Source organism: Falco rusticolus, chromosome 5 (genome assembly GCF_015220075.1).
Source record: "Falco rusticolus isolate bFalRus1 chromosome 5, bFalRus1.pri, whole genome shotgun sequence".
Classification (NCBI taxonomy): Eukaryota; Metazoa; Chordata; class Aves; order Falconiformes; family Falconidae; genus Falco; species Falco rusticolus.
The window spans coordinates 30,108,295-30,129,045 of NC_051191.1; the positions used below are offsets into that span (position 1 = coordinate 30,108,295).

Below are 20,751 nucleotides of genomic sequence, written 5' to 3' on the forward strand. Positions count from 1 at the left end.
AAATTAGACAGATGTTTTAATCTCATATTTTGTATTCTGAAATATAATCTGGAGTGCTGCTTTATAGCTTGATTGTTGCCAGGACTTAAATCATCCTTCTGTAAGTAAAACCACAAAAAGGGAAAAATGGTTGGTTTCTTTTAACATAATGTTAATCATTATTGCCACCTAAATCAATTGGAGAGCTTACCTTGACTTCTGTGAATTTGTGCTGAGCCTCTAGGTACCAGACCCAAAGTGTTCTGAACATTACAGCTTTTCTCTGGCACTTTGTCTTAATGATTGGTGGTAATGGGAAATGAAATATTGGAAAACAGTGGTTACGTGAGGCTTTACTGGAGTAGGGCTGCCTTAAGTTAAAAGACTCTGAGTGTGTGTAACATTGAAGCTTTGACTGTGTTGTTTACCTGTGGAGTTCAGTCACTGGGAAAGTGGCATTTGTCAAGGACGTATCTTCCAGCTTGGCAGACTGCAAATGTGAAGTGTCAGGAAGGCCATAAAAAAACCCCCCAAAACATACTTGAGAAACCCCACAAAAAACCCCCTTCAAATCAACCAGCAGTTTTTTCTATAGGAAGGAAGTTCGGTGCATAACAGTGGGGGTTTTTTGGTGGTGTTGCAGTTTGTTGTTTGGGGCTTTTTTTGAAGTACAGTAAGTGTTTTCACTGTTAGATTTGTTTCTTAAAAGATGTGCTTCAAAGCTGTGTGTTGGTCTTCATGATTACTTTTGAGAATAACTGTTTAGGAACTGGGAAGTTAAAAATAGAGCTGAATGATCTGAGTGGAAAGCTTTAAATTTTTGTTGATTGTGGTTTAGGTAATACTTCTCATGGACATCTTGGATCCTTTTTAATGTCATTTTACTGCTTACTTTCAGTTCTTCCATTGCTGTTTTCATCAGTTTCTCAGTTTGACAGATGTTGTTCTTGATTTTGTTCTTGCTTTGGTGAACTTGCTGAACTTTCAGGGCAGTGATGAACACCTGCAACTCCCCTGAAGTGTTTGGGGGATGGTTTAAAGCACCTTTGGAGTTAGGAAATTGGGGATACCTCTCTGCCTGCCGAAGGAAGAAGATAAAAATTAGCACTCTACGCTTCTGCCAAAGGTTTCCAAGCTGTGTCTGCGTGCCTGCTGAGCCTTCTCTATTTGTGTGAACTTTGTCAGCTTTTTTGGGGAGAAGAAAATTCGGGTTTTTTCTTCATCTGTGGTGTGGGTGTGTCACGTGTTATGGCTAAACTTCCGTAACTGTTCACAAGTAGATAAGGGGAAGAAAGAGGATCGATAGTGCTTTGTGTTAAGTGATTGGAACCCCATAAATGCGGTTGAGATTGCAACATTGGTGGTCATAGGGAGGACCCTGTTCGGTCTTCTGATTAATACTGTGACACAAATTCTTTCTCAAGACCAAGTTCTATCCTAAAGACTGTCAGCAAGTGCGTGCTCTCATCGCCCATGCAGAGAAGAGAATTTCGTAGTTGGGGACTTCCTGGCAAAATCTTTCAGGAGGAAGGAAAAAAGTGCAGCTTCCTCTTAGAAACAACTCTTGATTTAAAAAGCCTGACTGCCCCAAAGCTATTTTCAGGGTCATTCTTGACTTGGAGGCCAGCAAAGTAATACATTGTTGATAGATGTTGTTTCAGTATAGTTAATATTTACTGGCAATAAGGGACCAGACCTTAGGTTGGCTAGCTGCTTACTGTATCTCCTCACTTTTAATTTTTAATGTTTAGCTGACAGGTATGCTATAAACTTGAAGTGCAGGCAAATGTCTTATTTCACTAATAGTATCTCTGGTTATCAGGGAATTATTTTTAAAATTTTACATCTCTGTATGCAAAACATGTTATATTTAGTTTCTTACAACGTCAGCACTGAGATTTTCGAAAATTGCAGAGGGATGCTTTTTTTTTTAGTAGCTGTAGAAGTGCTCTGTTAAATAGATAAAACAAGTAAAGTGGGAGAGATGCAACTTGATAGTGTTCCTTTTATGCACCAGTTTGTCATTGCTGATAGCTTTGGTCCAGGTGTGCTGGTTTTGACTGAGGTAGAGTTAATTTTCTTCATGGTAGCTGGTAAGGGGCTGTGTTTTGCATTTGTGCTGGAAACAGTGGTGTTAATACAGGATGTTTTTGTTATTGCTGAGCAGTGCTGACAGTGTTAAGGCCTTTTCTGCTGCTCACCCCACCCCGTCAGCCAGCCGGGAGCACAAGAAGTTTGGAGGGGACACAGCCAGGACAGCTGACACTGACCCAAGGGATATCCGCTACTGTGTTGCCTTCATGCTCAGCATATAAAGCTGGGGGAAGAAGGAAGGCGGGGGAATGTTGGGAGTGATGGCGTTTGTCTTCCCGAGTAACCGTTATGTGTGATGGAGCCCGGCTTCCCTGGGGATGGCCGAACACCGACCTGCCCATGGGAAGTGCTGAGTGAATTCTTTGCTTTGCTTGTGTGTGTGGCTTGCGCTTTACCTGTTAAGTTGTCTTTATCTCAGCCCACGAGTTTTCTCACTTTTCTGATTATCTCCCCAGTCCCACCATGGGGGAGTGAGTGAGTGAGTGGCTGTGTGGGGCTGAGTTGCCAGCTGGGGTTAAACTGCAACACCACACTTGTTTTTAGGATGTAAATGGAAATGAGATTCTGCAGCCCTGCCCACTGGATGTCAGCTGGTCACCATTGAAGTGCATCTGTAGAGAAATGTTACCCGGGGCCTGTTTATGTTACTGCATGTCTAGATCTCTGTCTGTTACTTGTTGCTTGTATAAAATTATTTTCCTTCAGTCTCAATAATTGGGCATTAAAAACCCCCACACAATTTATACTTCAAAAGTACCTTTGAACTAGCAATAGCTTTCATGAATCTGATGGCTATGTTTATTTAAATTGTATAGTTATGTGACATAGCAGCTATGTAGGCTAGAAGATGAGACCTCCTAAGCTTTTTCTGCTGTGTCATGACATCTCTTTAGGGAAATAAAACTTAAGCCATTTTCTCCCTGTTTACAGAGAAGAATGTTTTATTAGTGTTTCTGTAATGAGAAGAATAAAGACAATCAAACATCACTGTCAGTATATTTTTCTAACACTGTTCGACTTGGTAATCCTCTTATTCTGTGATAAAAATATATATTTGATTTAATGAGCTGTGTTTTAACCAGCTTGTTTTACACATACGCTCAAAACATTTGAAGACTGCTCATTAAATCTGAGTTGTTTGGAAAGTGGACCTTTTTTATATATTGATTTTTCTTCTAGGAATAGAAATAAAACCCCCCTACTTAAACATTTTCTACTTTAAAGATGTTTATGGATAGAATCATCATGGTATTCAGACACTCCCCTAATCCAAGAGAAAAGTCCTGAGAGGTTAATGAGTTGACCTTTTAAAGTTGTCATGTGTTCTTCTCCCAGGTGTCAGCAGTGGACTCCTTGGAGGGTGCCCTTCTTCAGGTAGAGGGATTGAGTGATCTGAGACTGGAGCTCCACAGTAAGAAGATGAACATGCACTTAGTCCTGATAGATGAATTACACCGTCATCTTTACATCAAATCAACTAATCGAGTAGGACAACGCAACAAGGAGAAAGGGAGAATAAGGTGGGTTTGGTGTGATGCTGACTGGGGGCAGCAGGTCTTGGGGGGAAGAGGACAACATTCTCCCTTTCGTAAGTAGAAACTTATGTTTCTAGTGGATATGAAAGTAGAAACTTTCTAAGTAGATACTTAAGTAGAATGCTATCGACTTAACACCTCAACCTTTCATTTTTGGCAAGCAAATTTTTAATGGCTGTGGAGAGTAGACAAATCCAAACATGTTGATGCATCTTCAAGCCTATGAACAAGTCTGTTGTTGTTCTTAGTGATTCTGTTGTTTTTTTGCTGCTTCCCACAGAATTATGATGAGGTTAAATCCTTTTGGCATTCTTTTCCTTCTCTGATGCATATAGCTTTTCTACAAATGTCATGATTATGAGGCTTAGGTCAGGCAGAGGGAAGAACATAGGGGAAAAATCACTTATCTTTTCTAGCAAACATCCAAGGTTTAAAAGACTCCCAGCTAACCATAAGGTTACCAGCCAGAGGCTGCAATATTGAAGTGCCTGAGCAATGTCTTGGCTGTGTTGTGTTTCCAAGGTGTTTTAAAGATGTTGAAACTTTTTATTTAGTTGGTACCTCTGATCAGTGGAAATTCAGCTTGAGTATTAGGTGCCTGGCTATTTTTTCTAATTTTGTGAATTCAGAGTTTGAGGGCAATGAGGTTGTTGGGAGGAAAAGAAGATAGATAGTGGCTGAAGAGAGACACACAGTATTGGAGGATAGCTTTGTAGAATAGGAGAGGTAACAAACAGGGGCTGGGAGCAAAAGGGGAGCCAGTGTATGATAGATAAAGATGCAGAGAAAAGATAAATTAGCATTTTAAGGAATAAAAAATTCTTGCCAAAAATAAAGGAGAGACAGTAAGTTATGTTAAATTAATTTCTGAAATAAAGGATTGATTGAAATTGAAATTTCTAGGAAGAAGGGTTGCTAGCAAGTCATCGGTCTCTTCCTTACTCATCTTGTTAATTAAAAACAGACACAAAGCTCTGGTGTACCTAGACTATGCGACTTCTAATTAACTGCAGTTTTGTACAGCTGCTCCAGTGACCCTTATCTTTTTCTTATTTTCTGTAATTTTTTTTTTCACATTGCCTATTACACATCATTGGTATTTGACAACATGAACTCTTGCATCAAGGACGGTCTTGTTGCTTTGTTTTAGTGTGCTGCCCTAGACTGGCTGTTGACCAGGATGCAATAATGTTTATTTCTTGTATTGGTTTTAAGTGTGTTCTATGTAACATTACCAAGCTAGAATGCTTACAGCTAATCCCTGTAATTATGGTATTGTAAGTGTGTATATATATAGTTAGTATATAGGGAGTTCTTATGCAGGAGAGTGAGCTTAGCCCTTGTCTTTGCAGGTTTCTATAAGCATTTTGACCTGTAAGGCAACATACTGAAGTCCATTAGAGAACCCCTCTCCACTTCTTTCGCTTAAAAATGATTTCTTGCTTGAGTTCCCCTGCCACATCCAGCTTCATGCCTTTCATTATGCAACTGGGGTGGCATTGCTGCACTTTTGGCAAATAATAGTATGTGAATTTATTACAAAAAAGGACCAAGTAGAAAGTCTTTTCTTTTGGAATAAGAAAGTTTATTTGGAGAGTGATGCACCTAGGTGTGCACAGAACAGAAATTTGAAGGGGAGGAAAAAGGGTGGAGGTTTCTATTGGGAAGAGGCTGGAAGGTTTAAGTAGCTGGCAGAAGCCATGGAAATGGGAGCATCTCTTCTCAATATATAATTTTCCAGGAAGATCTTAACAATTCCATCTTAATTTATCATTATGCTAGCAGCAATTAATTGTGCTGGAGGTGAACATGTCTGTTGGGAAATAATCATGGGCTATGGCAAGCTCCAATGTGCCTGTGTCCTGATCATGTTGCTGTGGCCAATCAGACAAGTCTAGAATTCTATTAAATTCAGAGAGGCCTTGGGATACCAGATATTGTCTTTAATATGACACTGTTCTCTCATCATTGGCTTTTTCCTATTTTTGCTCAAATGTGTATACATAGACACCCAGTCATATTCATCTGTGGACTTGTGCCTTAAGTTAGGTTTTTTAAACCTCTTATACATAACACACAGTTCTGATATATCTATTACTTAGGCTTACGGATTTAAGAAATAAATGGATTATTTGTTGTGAACTAAGAATGTAAATAATAAACTGTTTGCTTTATTTCCCCTCACATAGTTCACTTGTGAAAGATGCCTCTCCTGTACCTCTTATGGATGTTACTAACCTATCTACACCTCGAAAGTTTCTTGAAACTTCCCAGTTCAGTACTCCTGGAAGCTCCAGCAGTGAGTATTTGTCACGTGCATTCCTCACAGAATTAATTTGTAGATCTTCCGCTGATTTTACAGGAGTGGCAGTAAACTTATCATCCCCTCTTTGTGGTTGGCTGCTGATGGGAGGTCCCGAGACAAAAAGTTAGGAAATGGAGTGTCATGAACTGAGTGGGTGGTATGTCCAGGGGCAGAACTTGACCAAATCTGCATTTTTGTTTTGGCTAATCATCCTTCCCCTCTATTCCCCTACCCTATCAGTTTCAATTAAATACACTTGGTTTTCTGTGCTGTTCAGATCTTGATAGTGTTGTTGATATTCTGAGGAGATTTGTAGGGAGTTCAATTTGTGCAGAGTTGTCATCTACATTATTTAATGTAGGCAGGCAGGTAGGTATGTGTAGATATTGCAGAAGTTTGGGGTTTTTTTCTGTGTTGGAGCCCAAAGGCCAAAACTTTTCCTTGTGGGCATTTTGTAAGTTCAACTAAAGGTATGTCTATACACAGGAATAATCTGGAGGTGAACTTTGTGTAGCTGTTACTATGAAAAACCCTGAGTAAAACACTCAGTTTCATTGGTGCTTTTGTATGAGGCTTTGAAAGTGCTGCACAGATGGGGAGTTAATCCTTGTATTGTTTCAGTAAATTAATAAACGGGGTTGTCCTTGTTTAACAAATGAATAAAATAATACAGAAATGACCTACATCTCTTCCCTTCTCCCTCCTTTAAAAACTGACTGAGACTCTTTCCTTCTCATCTTTATCAATTCTTTTCTCCTTTTTTTGTCTGCTTGTTTCTGTGTTTTCTTGTCATGCTTGTCTCCTAGACTCATTAGTTTGATTATTCTTATCTTGTGCTCTTGTTGTGATTTTTGTTGTTCAGCTCTGCTCCTGCAGGGTTAGTTTGTCTCTCGGAGTCTGAGAGTGTATTTCTGTGTAGTGGAGGTTTGTGAGGAGTCCCCTGTGATATGCCAATGTAAACTTTCAGAGCTGGAAACTGCAGCTTGGTCATGGAAACCTAGAAGAGAAGAACTGTGTGAGAATTATGGTGAAAAAAACTTAAGAATTCCTGTTCTGTCACTATGATCAGTGTGAAGTTAAGTTTTGTTTTTTGCTAAAGGTCACAGGGTTTTGGGGAGCTGAGGGAATAAAGGACAAAAAACTGAATCCCGGTCTCTACACTGTAAGTGTTAACCTACTTCCTTTTCAGTGAGTGAGTTGTATAGTATCTGCCATTATTTTCCACCTAGAGCATTAGTCCTCTATATAGTAAGAAAAAGTCTATTCATGGAGCTGTTAGGGATCTCTTGTCACCCCTTATGATGGGGAATAGACGGCAGGAGATGCACCTGTTGAAGAATGGAAATCCTATCCTTCTTTCAGTACCTTTTAATGTCTTTATTGCTTTGTTTTATTGCTAGTGTAATATGAACCTTAAATATGCTCTGAAAAGCATTTTGTTGATACTTGTCACCTTTAAAGGCTTACAGATCCTAGCCAATCATTGTCACATCTGCTGAGTTTGGCAAGAGGTTTGTTACTATCCAAAGCTGGACAAGAAGTTTTTTTCCTAGCTGTAGCCAGTGTAAACCTGATCTTTGTAAAGATGAATACATTTTTAGTGTTAATGCTGCACTCCTGCAACTCTATCTCTAAAGGAAAGTCCCAAGGGTACTGCTTTTTCAGATTCCAGGGTTCAGAGTCAGTTCATGTGCACTGACCCTAGTGTTCCCATTTATGTACTGCCCTTCTTCAGCAGAGTCCAGTTCCAAGTTTATGCACTGATTTGCATAGAATCCTAGAAGACCAGGCTGGAAGGGACCTCAAGGATCATCTGGTCGAACCTTTCTTGGGAGAAGTGCGGTCTAGACAAGATGGCCCAGCACCCTGTCCAGCCATATCTTAGATGTGTCCAATATTGGGGAATCCGCCACTTCCCTGGGGAGATTATTCCAGTGGCTGATTGTTCTCTTGTGAAAAATTTTCCTCTGTGTCCCATCGGAATCTCCCCAGCAGTAACTTGTACCCGTTACCCCTTGTCTTTTCCACGTGACTCCTTGTAAAAAGAGCGTCTCCATCTTCTTGGCAGCCACCCCTTAAATACTGGCACTCGGTGATAAGGTCTCCCCTAAGCCGCCTTTTCTCAAGGCTGAACGAGCCCAGTTCTCTCAGCCTTTGCTCGTCTTTGTGGCCGTCGTGTGGACCCTCTCCAGCCTGTCCCCATCCTTTTTGTATAGCGGGGCCCAAAACCAGTATTCCAGGTTTGGCATGACCAGCGCTGAGTAGAGTGGGATAACGACTTCTTCACCTCTGGTGGTGATGCCCTTGTTGCTGATGCAACCCAGCCTCCTGTTGGCTTGCTTTGCCGCAGCAGCACACTGTTCGCTCGTACTGAGCTCGTTGTCCAGAGCACCCCCAGGTCCCTCCCCACAGGGCTGCTCCCCAGCTGGGTAGATCCCAGCCTGTCCTGCACTCCTGGATTATGTTCTCCCAGTTGCAAGACGTCACGTCCTTTCCTGTTGAACTCGATAAGGTTCTCGTTAAGGCCACTCTTCCAGCCTATCCAGGGCTTCCTGCAGGGTGGCTCTTCCTTCCAGAGTGTCCACTTCCCCACTCAGTTTGGTATCATCAGCAAACTTCATGAAGGTACTCCAGATCCCATCATCCAGATCACTTATGAAGATACTAAAGAGCACTGGGCCCAATATCGATACCTGTGTATTGATTATCACTGTGTAGTTCTTGCACTACACTGACTGTGATTGTCCGTGATGGTCTTTGCCCATTGTGATTTTGGCTTTGTCTGATAACAAGGTTATATAAGAATAAACAATGTCATCCTGTACATTGACTGATAGTTATTGGTTACAGAAGTCTTCTGAAGAGCAGAACCAAAAATAACCTTATCTTGCTGCAGTTGGAACCAAATCTAAATTTAAAATTGTGATAAAACTTCTCCAGAATGAATTGAAAGTAAGCCTGGGTTATCCATCTGACAGGGCTGTTTGTAAACTTTCCCAAGATACCTTCTACAAAGCAGGAACGATACTGTCCTGGTTTCAACTGGGATAGATTTAATTTTCCTCCTAGTAGCTGGTGCAGTGTTGCATTCTGGATTCAGTGTGAGAATAATGACAATGATACACTCATGTTCTTAGATATTACAAAGTAGTGCTTACACTAAGTCAAGGACTTTTCAGCTTCTCAGGCCCTGCCAATGAGAAGGCTGGAGGGGCACAAGAAACTGGGAGGGGACACAGCCGGGACAGCTGACCCAAACTAACCAAAGGGATATCCTGTACCGTGGGGTGTCATGCTCAGTATATAAACTGGTGGACAGTTGGCCAGTGGGGGCTAATTGCTGCTCAGGGGTGCAGATGCTGGGCATCAGGCAGTGGGTGGTGAGCAATTGTATTGTGCATCACTTGGTTTTTTTCTTGATTGATTTGCCATTCTCTTTTTATCTCCCTTTTTGTTACTAGTATTATTGTTAGTATTATATTTTATTTCAATTATTAAACTGTTCCAATCTCAACCCACAGGTTTTACCTTTTTCTGACTCTCCTTCCCATCCCACGGGGGGTTGGGGAGAGAGGGAGTGACTGTGTGATACTTAATTGGTGGCTGGGGTTAAACCATGACAGATGTGCGTTAATATAGAAATTTAAACCAATATGTGAGGGATGTTCCTTCTGTAAGGAAGGAGTGAAGTGTATCATACTTAATCTCATGCCATTTTTTGGCAGAGATTAGGCCAAGACTCTTTGCCACCATCTTTTACTTGGAATAGGACATGGGACCCCTGTTTTGTTATTAGCTCCAGTTAGAATAGCAGGCTTGGGATTTGTTTACCTGAGCCATTTAGACATTTTTTTTATAGAAGTAGTGAGGCTGTGCTTTCAAATAAGAAAGTTTATTAGGTTATTCCTTTTTCTTTATAGTGGTTCCCCCCACAGTATACCAGGCAATCTTTACGTGTGTAAGAATAGGAAAAAGGTGTGTTATTAATCACTTGTGATAGCAGAACAAGTTGGGGTACTAACATTCCTAAAGCGTTGAGAAATAAGTGTTTTCTGAGCTCATTTGAGAGTTCTGAAAATCTTCTAATGATGGTGTTTAAAATTACTTGTCCTAACATGCCCTCAATAAGAAGTTATTTCAGGATGTATTTAAATGAAGGTTTTAGGGTACAAGCAACAGGTAAGAACCACAGCAGTGGCTTCTAAGAACTAGGCTATTTGTGAACATAAACCGGTGTCACTGTTTTCACTCCAAATGCCTAAAAAGAAAGACTCTGATGGCTTCATCCTCAGCTCGTAAATCGGTATAGGACAGTTGAGAATCTGCTTTAAAAATTCTTATTTCTGCACATCTGTTGTTGCTCTTTGTGCCCAGTGCACCAGAAAAATATCTTCCCTGGCTCCTTGTTACATTCTGTATCACTCAGTGACATGCTGGGCAAGTGTCCCTCAGACTGGGGAACTTGTAGATGATAATAGAAAATATTTGATCAGCATAAAGTAGGCATATGGTTACAAGTGCACAATGTACTTATGTATATTTTTTCCTCATAATTTTATTTAAAAGTAGCCTTTTCCAGGACTGTGGAACTACCAGAGAATTTAAAACTTATGTGTATGCATAGCAAAAGCTGTTTCTGTCTTTAGTCATTAAGTTTTTTGGCTTTTTATTGATGTAACAAATTGACTGTGCATATTAATGCATGTCATTATAAAGTACTGACTCATTCAACCCATCTCAGCAAAGATGCCAAAATTTTGAGTCCTTTCTGTATTCACTTCCCAAAGGAGATGTTAGCTTGTGTTGTAGAATCTTTATAAGGAAATTAAAGCTGTTCCTGCTGCACTTAAAATAAACAAAACCTTCAGTAATGTTCACCTGAGGATTGTAGATATGGCAGTTCACCAGTAACATTTTCCTTTCATGCCAGTTCAGAGAAATAAACTCACTTGTAAATGATATTTCTCTGCTTGAACCTTCTGTACTCTGAAGAGTATTTATGAAGGTTCCTGCATTGCCAGGTTCTTCCTCGGACTATAAAACACATGCTCACCCAGTACACAGCAAACCCAAGAGAGTGCCCTTTCCTGAAAAATTTCAGAGAATGCTTCTTAGAAATCAGGCAGAAGATGAGCTGAGGTGGTGACAGTTAATGTTGTTATTGATGGTATATATAAATTTTATTCTGCATGGATAATATATTTCAGTGACCCATACTTCTCAGCTCTAAGGGGAAAAAATGTAGCTTCTAGATCCAAACTGTATGGTGGCTTCTAGAGGTCAAGACTAGTTACTGCTCCTGGCTCTGTTTCTTGAAGAATGCAAGTACTTCTGTGTGGGTGAGAACATACGGAGATCTGTGAACTTGGCCCTGCAAAGCGTCTGCAGGAGCTTGAGCTTTAAGGTCCAATGATAAAGGTGGCTCTAAAAATGCCATTGTGGCATTTTGTTTGTTGTCGCAGTTGCTTCTAATTCAAACGTGCTCAACAAATAGGCAGAAGGTATTTTTTTTTCTGTTAACGTCACCTGAGGATCTGACACCAGCTAGGTGATATTTCTATATCATTCATACTAAAATTAAATGATCCCCTCACTGAACCAGAGTTTTCCTGTTTTAGCTGTTTTGCATTTGCACAGATCCAACTAAGGACTTGATTGGAAGGTGTGGGAATCCTGTGGTGAGTCTTGATTCTCTCCTGCTATCACTGCAGTGCTGCACAAAAAGCAGAATTTATTCTTATGGCAGGGTAAACTTTTGGGGCCAGAATCATGGAATAGTTTGGGTCGGAAAGAACTTTAATGACCACCAGGGACACCTTCCACTACATCAGGTTACACCAAGCCCTGTCCAACCTGCCTTGAGCACTGCCAGGGATGGGGCAGCCACAGCTGCTCTGGGCAGCCTGTGCCAGTGCCTCACCACCTCATGGTAAAGAATTTCTTTCTATTATATACTCTAATTCTGCCCTCTTCCAGCTTAAAACCATTCCTCCTTGTCCTATTGCTACAGGCCCTTGCAAAAAGTCCCTTTCCAGGTTTCCTGTAGATCCCTTTAGGTACTGGCAGGTGCTCTAAGGTCTCCCTGGAGCCTTCTCTTTTCCAGGTTGAACAGCCCCAACTCCCTCAGCCCGGCTTCCTAGCAGAGGTGCTCCAGCCCCCGATCATCTCCGTGGGCTCCTCTGGACTCGCTCCAACAGGCCCGTGCCCTCCTTGTGCTGAGGACCCCAGAGCAGAGGCAGCGCTGCAGGGGGGTCTCACCAGAGCGGAGCAGAGGGGCAGAATCCCCTCCCTGGCCCTGCTGGCCACGCTGCTCTTGGTGCAGCCCGGGGCTCGGTTGGCTTGCTGGGCTGCGAGGACATGTTGCCAGGCCACACTGAGCTTCTTGTGTTAGAGAAGTCTACTCCTGTAGTTTAAGAAGGATTTGTAACTACACAATAAACATGAAAGCCTATGAAGTAGCTTTCTGTGTGTCTGGTTTTTGTAGGACCGTGATTTCTCTTGTTTCTTATTAATAGTTCATGTTCTGACTCAGTGCTGAGCAGTGATACATGGAATGTTTGTGTGTGTTTGGGGAAGGAGGGGGAAAACGGTGATTTTAGGTCTGTGTGATGAAAGCCAGAAGAGTAATGCCTATCTCTCTTCCTGTATGATTTCATTAGTTGTTCCTGTATGTGGTCCTAATATAAGATACTTGATTACTGTGCACTTACTATTTTTTTTTAGTTTGGAGACTTGTTTTTCATGCTTGTTTATATTAGGAGGATTTTGAATGGGATTTAGAGTTGCTTTGTACAGTTTTTTTCAGAACGAAATGTTCTTAAAATTATTTGGAAGAGTGGCCTTGTCAAATTAAAATGCCTCTTTTTGAAAGACTAACTTTCTTAAAACCATAGATGGAACTGTGTGAACAACAGTTTTAGAAAGAGAAGATTTGCCTTGAGGCTTGGAGGTTATTGATCTCTGAGACCCATTTTCTTTTGGGCCTGGTAGTAACGAAGAACAGAAAACGACCAAAATCTTTAAAGGACCCATTTACCCATTTCTAAATTAACTGTACATTTGTTTCTCAGTGTCTCCATGCATGGGTCAGAATGAGGATTCAGCACCAGAAATTAGCATGTGACTTTTCTTCAAATCTTAAATTATGCCTTTAGGCACTGTGAACTTCCATTCTTCTCTCTAGAAGGATTAAAGGCAAAAAGGATATAATCAGAAGGCATGTAAATCACAGAAAATAGTACATTAAATTTTACTAGTTGCCCATAAAAGCACACAGCTAATGAAATCTTCTGTAATGAGTAGCAGCAAATTTTGACCGTTCATTGGAATGAAAAACAAGACGCAAGAGTCTTTTCCTTAGCTGCTTTGTTTAAATGAGTTATCAACATTGACTTTTCTGGGGATCAGACTGGCGCTATTAAAGTGCTTCTTGCAGCAGGTTTGTTTCTTGTGAAATGGCAGAACTGTACAAACGAGGGTATCACCAATTGAAACAGACATTTTTATAGGGCATCGTCAAACCAGAGAGCTGTCAGGGAAGTTTCTGCCTTTGTAACTACGGAGGTGATGCATCGACGACACACCGGATTCAACTTTCTAGTGATTTAAACTGAGGGTAGTTTTTTTTACTGCTTAAAAAAAAGTTGTGTGTTTTCAGATGCGCTGCTTCAGTGATGAAAAATTTCTGAAAATGACTGGATATTTCATTAGATAATGTAGCAAAATCATCAGTCCTTTAGGTGGTTATCTTGGTAGGCTTTTGAGAAACCATATTTAAATATTCCACTTCATAATCGATTTTCAAAGATCATTAGAACAAAAAAATAATCAGGAGTAGTCAGCATAGCTTCACCCAGGGGGATTATGCTTGACCAACTTGATAAACTGCTGCAAGGAAATTACTGGCCTGGTAGACAAGAGGAGAGCAGTGAATATTGTCTACTTGCTCTTTCAGTAATGTCTTAGACACTGTCTTTCATAAGATCCCAATAGAGAAATGGTTGTTATACAGGCGGGGTGAGCAGACAGTGGGATGGATCGAAAGCTGACTGAATGGCTGGGCACAGAGGTCGGTGGTCAGCAGCATGGTCTGGTTGGGGGATGCTAACTAGTGGTGTACCCTAGGGTACACGTGGTGTTTCTACTGGGTTCAGTTCTGTTCAATATCTAAATTATTGATCTGGATGATGGGGCAGAGTTTACCCTCAGCAAGTTTGCAGATGACACGGAACTGGGAGGAGTGGCTGATATGCCAGAGGATCATGCTATCATCCAGAGGGACTTGGATAGGCTGGAGAAATAGACTGACAGGAACCTCCTGAAGTTCAGCCAGAGAAATTGCAAAGTTCTGGCTCCGGAGAGGAAGAACCCCAGGCACTAGGGAATGTGGGGAATCACTGAGCTGGAAAGCAGCTTGGCACAAAAGGACCTGGGGATCCTGGTGGACAGCAAGTTGAATGTAAGCAGCCAGTACAGTGCCCTTGCTGTAAAGAAGTCTGAAGGTATCTTGGGCTGCATTAAAGTATTGCCAACAGGTAGGGGTGGTCCTTCCCTTCTACTCGGCACTGGTGAGGCCACATCTGGAGTGCTGGCTGTAGTGCCAGGCTCACTAGTACAGGAGAGATACAGACATACTGGAGAGAGTCTAGCAAAGGGTCATGAAAATTATTAAGGGTGTGGAGCATCTGTCCTAGGAGGAAATGCTGAGAGCTGGGACTGCTCGGTCTAGGGAAGAGAAGGTTCAAGGTGGATCATAACAATGTATAAATACCTGAAGGGAGGGTGCAGAGGACTGAGCCAGGCTCTGTTCAGTGGTGCCCAGTGCTGGGGCCAAAAGCAATGAGAGAAAGGGAAACAGAGGTTCCCTCTGAACATCAGGAAACATTTGTTGTATTTTTTTTACTATGAGGGTGACAGAGTGCTGGCACAGGTTGCCCAGGGAGGCTGTGGCATCTCCATCCTTGGAGATACTCAGAAGCCGTCTGGCTTCGACATGGTCCTGGGTGATTGGCTACGTGGGTGTCCTGCTTGGCCAGGGGTGTTGGACCTGATGATCTCCGGAGCTCCCTTCCGCTCCATCCCCTCGCCCCGAGCGCCGTGCAGGTACCCGGCAGGGCTGGCCCCAGCCCTGGTCCCTGGGGAACGGCCCCTGTGCCCGGCCGCCAGCAGGATGTCACTCCGGTCCCCACCACGCGCTGGGCCCGGCCGTCTAGCAGCTTTTACCCGGGGAACAGCACGTCCACGCCAGGAGCAGCCGGCTTCTCCAGGAGAGCGCTGGGGGGAACGGTCTCACAGGCCTTTGGATTCCTCTTGGATTTTGGGGGCTTCATTCTGCTCCCCATCCTGATCCTCCAACTCAGGGGGCTGGATACTGGGAGAAGAATTGGTCTTACTGTTAAAAGACTGAAGGAAAGAAGGCAGTACGCGCTTCAGCCTTTTCCTCATCCTTTGTCACTATGTTTTGCCCCCGCATCCAATAAAGGATGGAGATTCTCCTTGGCCTTCCTTTTGTTGCCAATGTATTTATAAAATATTTTTTTATTGTCTTTTATGGCAGTAACCAGATTAAGTTCCACTTGGGGTTTGGCCCTTCTAATTTTCTCGCTGCATAACCTCACAACAGCCTTAGTAGTCCTCCTGAGCAGCCTGCCCCTTCTCCCAAAGGTCATAAACTCTCTTTTTTCCCTGAGTTCCAGCCAAAGGAACTGGACTCTCTTCAGCCAGGCCGGTCTTTTCCCCCGCCAGCTTGTATTCCAGCACATGGGGACAGCCTGCTCCCTGTGCCTTTAAGATTGCCTTCTTGAAGAATGTCCAGCCTTCCTGGTCCCCTTGGCCCTTCAGGGCGGCCTCCCAAGGGACTCTGCCAGCCAGGCTCCTCAACAGGCTGAGGTTAGCTTTCTGGAAATCCAAGGGGGCAGTTCTGCTGCCCCCTGCCCTTTACTTCTCCCAGAATTGATACTAGGATTAAGTTCTGGCAGTGGTGTGCTTTTGTCTTGATACGAATGAATAGCAAAGTTATACATATTGTCAGTTTGAGTATATACTGGTGCTGATCTGTAGGGACATCTTCCTTTACCTGTGGAGCTTCTCTGCCAGAGAGAATAGCATGTGGGGTTGCAATTTTAAAGGTGTACCTCTTTATAAACACCTGTCTACTTTGATGCCTTTTTTGAAGTAGTAGAGGACAGGAGGGGCTCATTCCTGGGGCAAGGCTTTGTGGTCAAATAACCTCTTGATGACATTAAATGGCAGAAGAGGATGTTTGAAGTTGGGAAGACAGAGGAAAAGAAGAACATCTTCAATTACCTGGGGTTGGGATCTTTTCAGATATTACAGTTAAATGGGCCCCCAAAGCTTCCCAGGATACCTGTTTAATAGGCACAGTGTGCAGGAAACGTTGTCCCTACTGTTTTATCAAAAGACCAGATCTAACAGTAGTTATATACCAGTGTGTTCCTACTAGATATTGAACTATTCACTTTACTGTTGTTTGTAAGAGATGTAAATCAATGTCTCGACTATTTGAGGGTATTCAAAATTGGTTTGCTCTTTTGAAAATGGAAGAGTGTTCGTCTTAGTGTGCTGGCAGAGTTCTCAGCAAGATTGCTGCCTTTAGTCCTCTTAAATGCTGTCCTCACATTTGGCTACAGGAGTATTTCCTCCCTCTTGGGTTTTCATTGTGTGATATTAAGAATAATATACAGTCTGCTTACAAAGCGGCGGCAGCACAATCATCGGGACCTGTCCTCTAAAAGGTTGCTTGGGCTGTGAAATCTTTGCATTGAACTCAGAGGAACAAGATATTTGGTTTTTTTTAAAAACCAGTAATTTAAAACCTTTCTTCCTCTAGCATTTCCAGCACTGTCTTTTCCACAGCTCTTGTTCCAAAAGAGCTCATTTTCTGTGTTTGTGCCCGGCACGCTGTGGTTTTTTTTTTGAGAGTAACAAGTAGCATTAACCAAGTGGGTAGATGATGTACACAGTACACAAAAGTGCTTTGCAGTCTTGTGGATTGAAAGGTGTGTGATGGATGAGAGTGTTGAGCAGAAATAGTGGGCTTCCAGCTGTTAACTTCTAATTGGTATTATTGCTTTTGCGTGTTTGAAGTATCACCTGTACTATCCTTGGTCTTTTTGCTTCTTTTTGAAAAAAATTAACATGTTCTGGGCATTTCTAGTACTTGGTCCATAACTTGCCCAAATTTAATTGAAAAAAAAAAAAGCATGTGTGAGAAAGGAAAAAAGCACTATTTGATCTCCCTGGTGCTCATTATCTAAGACCTAATATCATTCTCCATGAGTCTCACAGGGATCCATTCTCATCTTGCTTTTACCTGACAGTGCTGCTGGTGCTCTAGGTTGAATTGTAAGGGCATGTGCACAGTGAGTTTGGTTTGAACTAGAGGTGCCATGTTAGGGATTACACTGATGGAAAGAAACATTCTCTGCTGTGGAAGTTGGTGTAAGCTGACACCGAAATAAGCATTATCTGTTTATTATGTTGCTGTTTATAAAGTGGCACCATATGGGCTCTTTGGGACATTGTTTTCTTGATCTTGTGTTATTTTAGGAGTGCTGATGGTCTGTTCAGTGTCACGCCTTTAGACAGCTGCAGGGCTGCATTCTACTTGTGATATGCCATTTTTCATTTTTGCCATGTCATTTAAATCCTTTTGGTGGATCTTTTGACATTTGTTCTCATGTTCTTGGGCAAATTTTGAGTAAAAAAAAAATAATCTGTTGAGCAGTTGAAACCATGGGACTCATCTATCATCCAGCAGCCATTAGCAGAGTTCTGTACTGGTAAGGTGAAACAGCTGTTAAATTTTAGTTTCTATGCAAGGAAATGGTATGGTGGATGGCATAGCTTCAGCTGTGTACTCGAGTGCTGTTTTTCCATGTAGTACCTACCACTCCAGCTGTTAACAAGCCATGCAGCTGTAGATCTTCCAAGTTGCTTTGAGCTTTCCTTGAAGACACTTAATTCACATAAGTGTTTGAATATATTTATGAAACGTTTCACCTAGTCTTTAACAGAGACATGTTTTGTTGTTGCTGGGTGCTATCTGTAAATTAAGAAATGTTGCTTAATGAACATACTTTAAAAAACATAGTACCTCTTGCTTTTCTCTTTCTTGTCGCTTAGCAACAGAATTTCTCCCTGTGCAATCTCTGTTACTTCAGGAGGACTGTATCCACAATATTGTCCCTAATTCTTCTCATTTTTCTTTTCTGGAAGCCTTGCTAAAAGATTTGAGTAACTTCATCAACCCCTTGATGGATGTAATAAAGCAGAATAGGATACTATCAAACAATCATTCACTTTGGCAGTGTAAACTTTGCCAAATTTGTCAGAAGTCTTGATGCTTGATACTGTTTATAATGAAAATTCTGCTCTTGTGAAGAATATAGGGAAGAAAAACACCTGGGTTAGAAATTTAGGGCTCTTACCTGCTCGAAACACATTCAAGGGATTTGTAGTGATGTAATACCTTCTTGTTTATGAATATCTTAGTTACATCAGATTTCCTTTGTTTCTTAACTAATATGTAACTTACACCATGACCTCTGTTTCTAAATCAATGAAATGTGCAGTCTGTTTTATTTATGTATAGGGAAGCCCCCAAGCAAATGGAATTATCCATTGCCTCCCCCCAAAGCGGAGTGTTGCTGGTTTCCTTGTCCCTTGGTTGCTCAAAGTAGTGGGAGTTCTGTGAAGGCAAGGTAGTTTATAATGCTGCTTCTGCATGGTGCTAAGTGTTGGTTTTAATAATTTAAATCTTGGATTATGTCTTCTTAACTCTATTGCAGTGCGAGAAGCAAGCCTTCTGGAAATTAAAGAAGATACGGAACTGGATCCAGAGGAGAACAGCACTGTCTTCATGGGCATACTCATCAAAGGGCTGGCCAAGCTGAAAAAAATCCCTGAAACAGTGAAAGCCATTCAGGATCGCTTAGAACAAGAACTCAAGCAGATTGTTAAGCGGTCCACAACCCAGGTGGCAGACAATGGTTACCAGAGAGGGGAGAATCTTTCCCAGGAAAATCAGCCTAGGTAAGGATATTTGAACCACTGAACCTTGGTTACTGTGAAAAGAGGTCTGGAGAAAGGTGTCATATCTGCCAAACTGCCATTTGAAGGAATGACAATAATGTTTTTGCAGTAGCAGAGAGCTGAAATGGTAGAATTTTCAGAAATGCCTGCGTCTCACTGAAAGGCTGATGTGCTTGAGCACCTGTGAGTCTTGGGAATTTACAAAATGTGTTCAGAATGGGGAGGCATTGTTGCTTCTCAGTTAAGGATGTGGGAAAGGGAGATGCTTGCTTCTGTGCTTGGCCCTAAAAGAGAATCTTTTGGTTAAACAGATGTTTGAAATGCAGATTTGAAGGTGGAAGCACAATAGAAGCCAGCATTATTTAACTAACCAGAGTGCATTATGTTCAGTACTTGATTTTAATTTTTTGTAACCTAATCTTTCATTTCAAGTGGCTTTACAACAGATTGAATTGTAATGCTTTCTCAGATTGCTGGTATGTATAGTGTAAAGCACACTTGATGCCAAAACAAGTACTATCTTCCTGTATTGCACTGAATCATAGCTTTACACTGGTGCTCATGCCAAAATTCCAATGTAATATGACTTGAAAAGAGAAGATTAAGCTCAGTTATTTATTTCAAGTGTAGCAGAGTCCAATTAAGGTGATGCAGGGGCTAAGCTTTGAAATAATGTGTGGAACTAATTACATCAGTAAGTGTATGGCCAAGTTTCTAATTGGTTTGCAGCCCCATTTACAGTAATAGCAAGGTGTGCAAGCCAACCGAGAACTATGTTTCTGCTGTTCTTCAGGATTCAATAGAACCGTTCTTTGGAAAATAGGACTCCATAAGGCCTAGCTTTCACTTTGAGCCGAAATAATAAGTTGTGACACTACACATTGTAATGATCACTGTCCAAAGGGAATTAGTGCTGGAAAATAAAAATGAAAATAAAAATGTGTATCTTCATTACATATAATATTTGTAATGGAAAATCACTCCCAAGGAAAACGTTAGCTTGATAAAGACTTTTTTAGTTCTTATCATTATCATAGCTGTGGAATCAGTTATGTTTTGAAGAATTCATAGACTTAGGGTGCTGATAACTTGGTGCAATTACAACAAGGTTTTTGGAATGGATTAGAAGGCAGAATTTTAGTTTCTGATGCCGAGAGGGAGTGTAGCATATGCTTGACACTTGGTTCTGTCACTCAGTCTTGAGAAGTGGTATGGGCTACCGGCTGTCCATTGAAATTGATAAATTGGATCAGATCATATTTTAATGAAGGTTACCTGCCCAGAGGGTTGAGCAAGGTACAAAAGCGTTGAATGGGTTTTGGCATGCATTTAATAGGAGGTTGTGTGCCTTTTTAAGGTGCTTATATCTAGAGCATGGAAAGTATCTTAAATTCTTGTTGAATGAGGAGATGATTAGAACTGATTCTAAACCAAAATCACATGTGAATTTTACAGCAAATTAGGTGAATTCATTTATATTGAAAAGAATAAATTACAGTATGGAAGGGTATACTGCCCCTTAAATTAGCTACAGTTTTAAATCAAAACTAAGTGACTTTCCTGCTGTCAAGAAAAAAATAAATCTGAACAACAAGGTCCTATTTCAAGACAGTTCTGTAAGACCCCAAATTTGAGCATGTTGCAGTGACCAAAACTGCTTAACTATTCATTAGGCTGTCAGCTGCAATACTTACTTGACCTCAGGATTCAGTGAAAAAAATGTTTTTCAGCTCACCTTAAAACTAGTCACACTTGGATGCCTCTTAGTTTCTATCACTGAGCTCA

General features: G+C 41.5%; 1 protein-coding gene across 3 annotated transcripts in view; it reads left to right on the top strand.

Moving 5' to 3' along the window:
* The window catches only part of EXOC4 (exocyst complex component 4), a 408,367-nt gene that overhangs the window by 41,543 nt on the left and 346,073 nt on the right, over positions 1-20,751 (top strand). For all 3 annotated transcript variants that reach the window (XM_037387956.1, XM_037387958.1, XM_037387957.1), the window contains exons 4-6: positions 3,409-3,593; positions 5,798-5,907; positions 18,723-18,966. In XM_037387956.1, the coding sequence (XP_037243853.1) occupies positions 3,409-3,593; positions 5,798-5,907; positions 18,723-18,966 (539 nt within the window). The remainder of the gene's footprint in view (positions 1-3,408; positions 3,594-5,797; positions 5,908-18,722; positions 18,967-20,751) is intronic.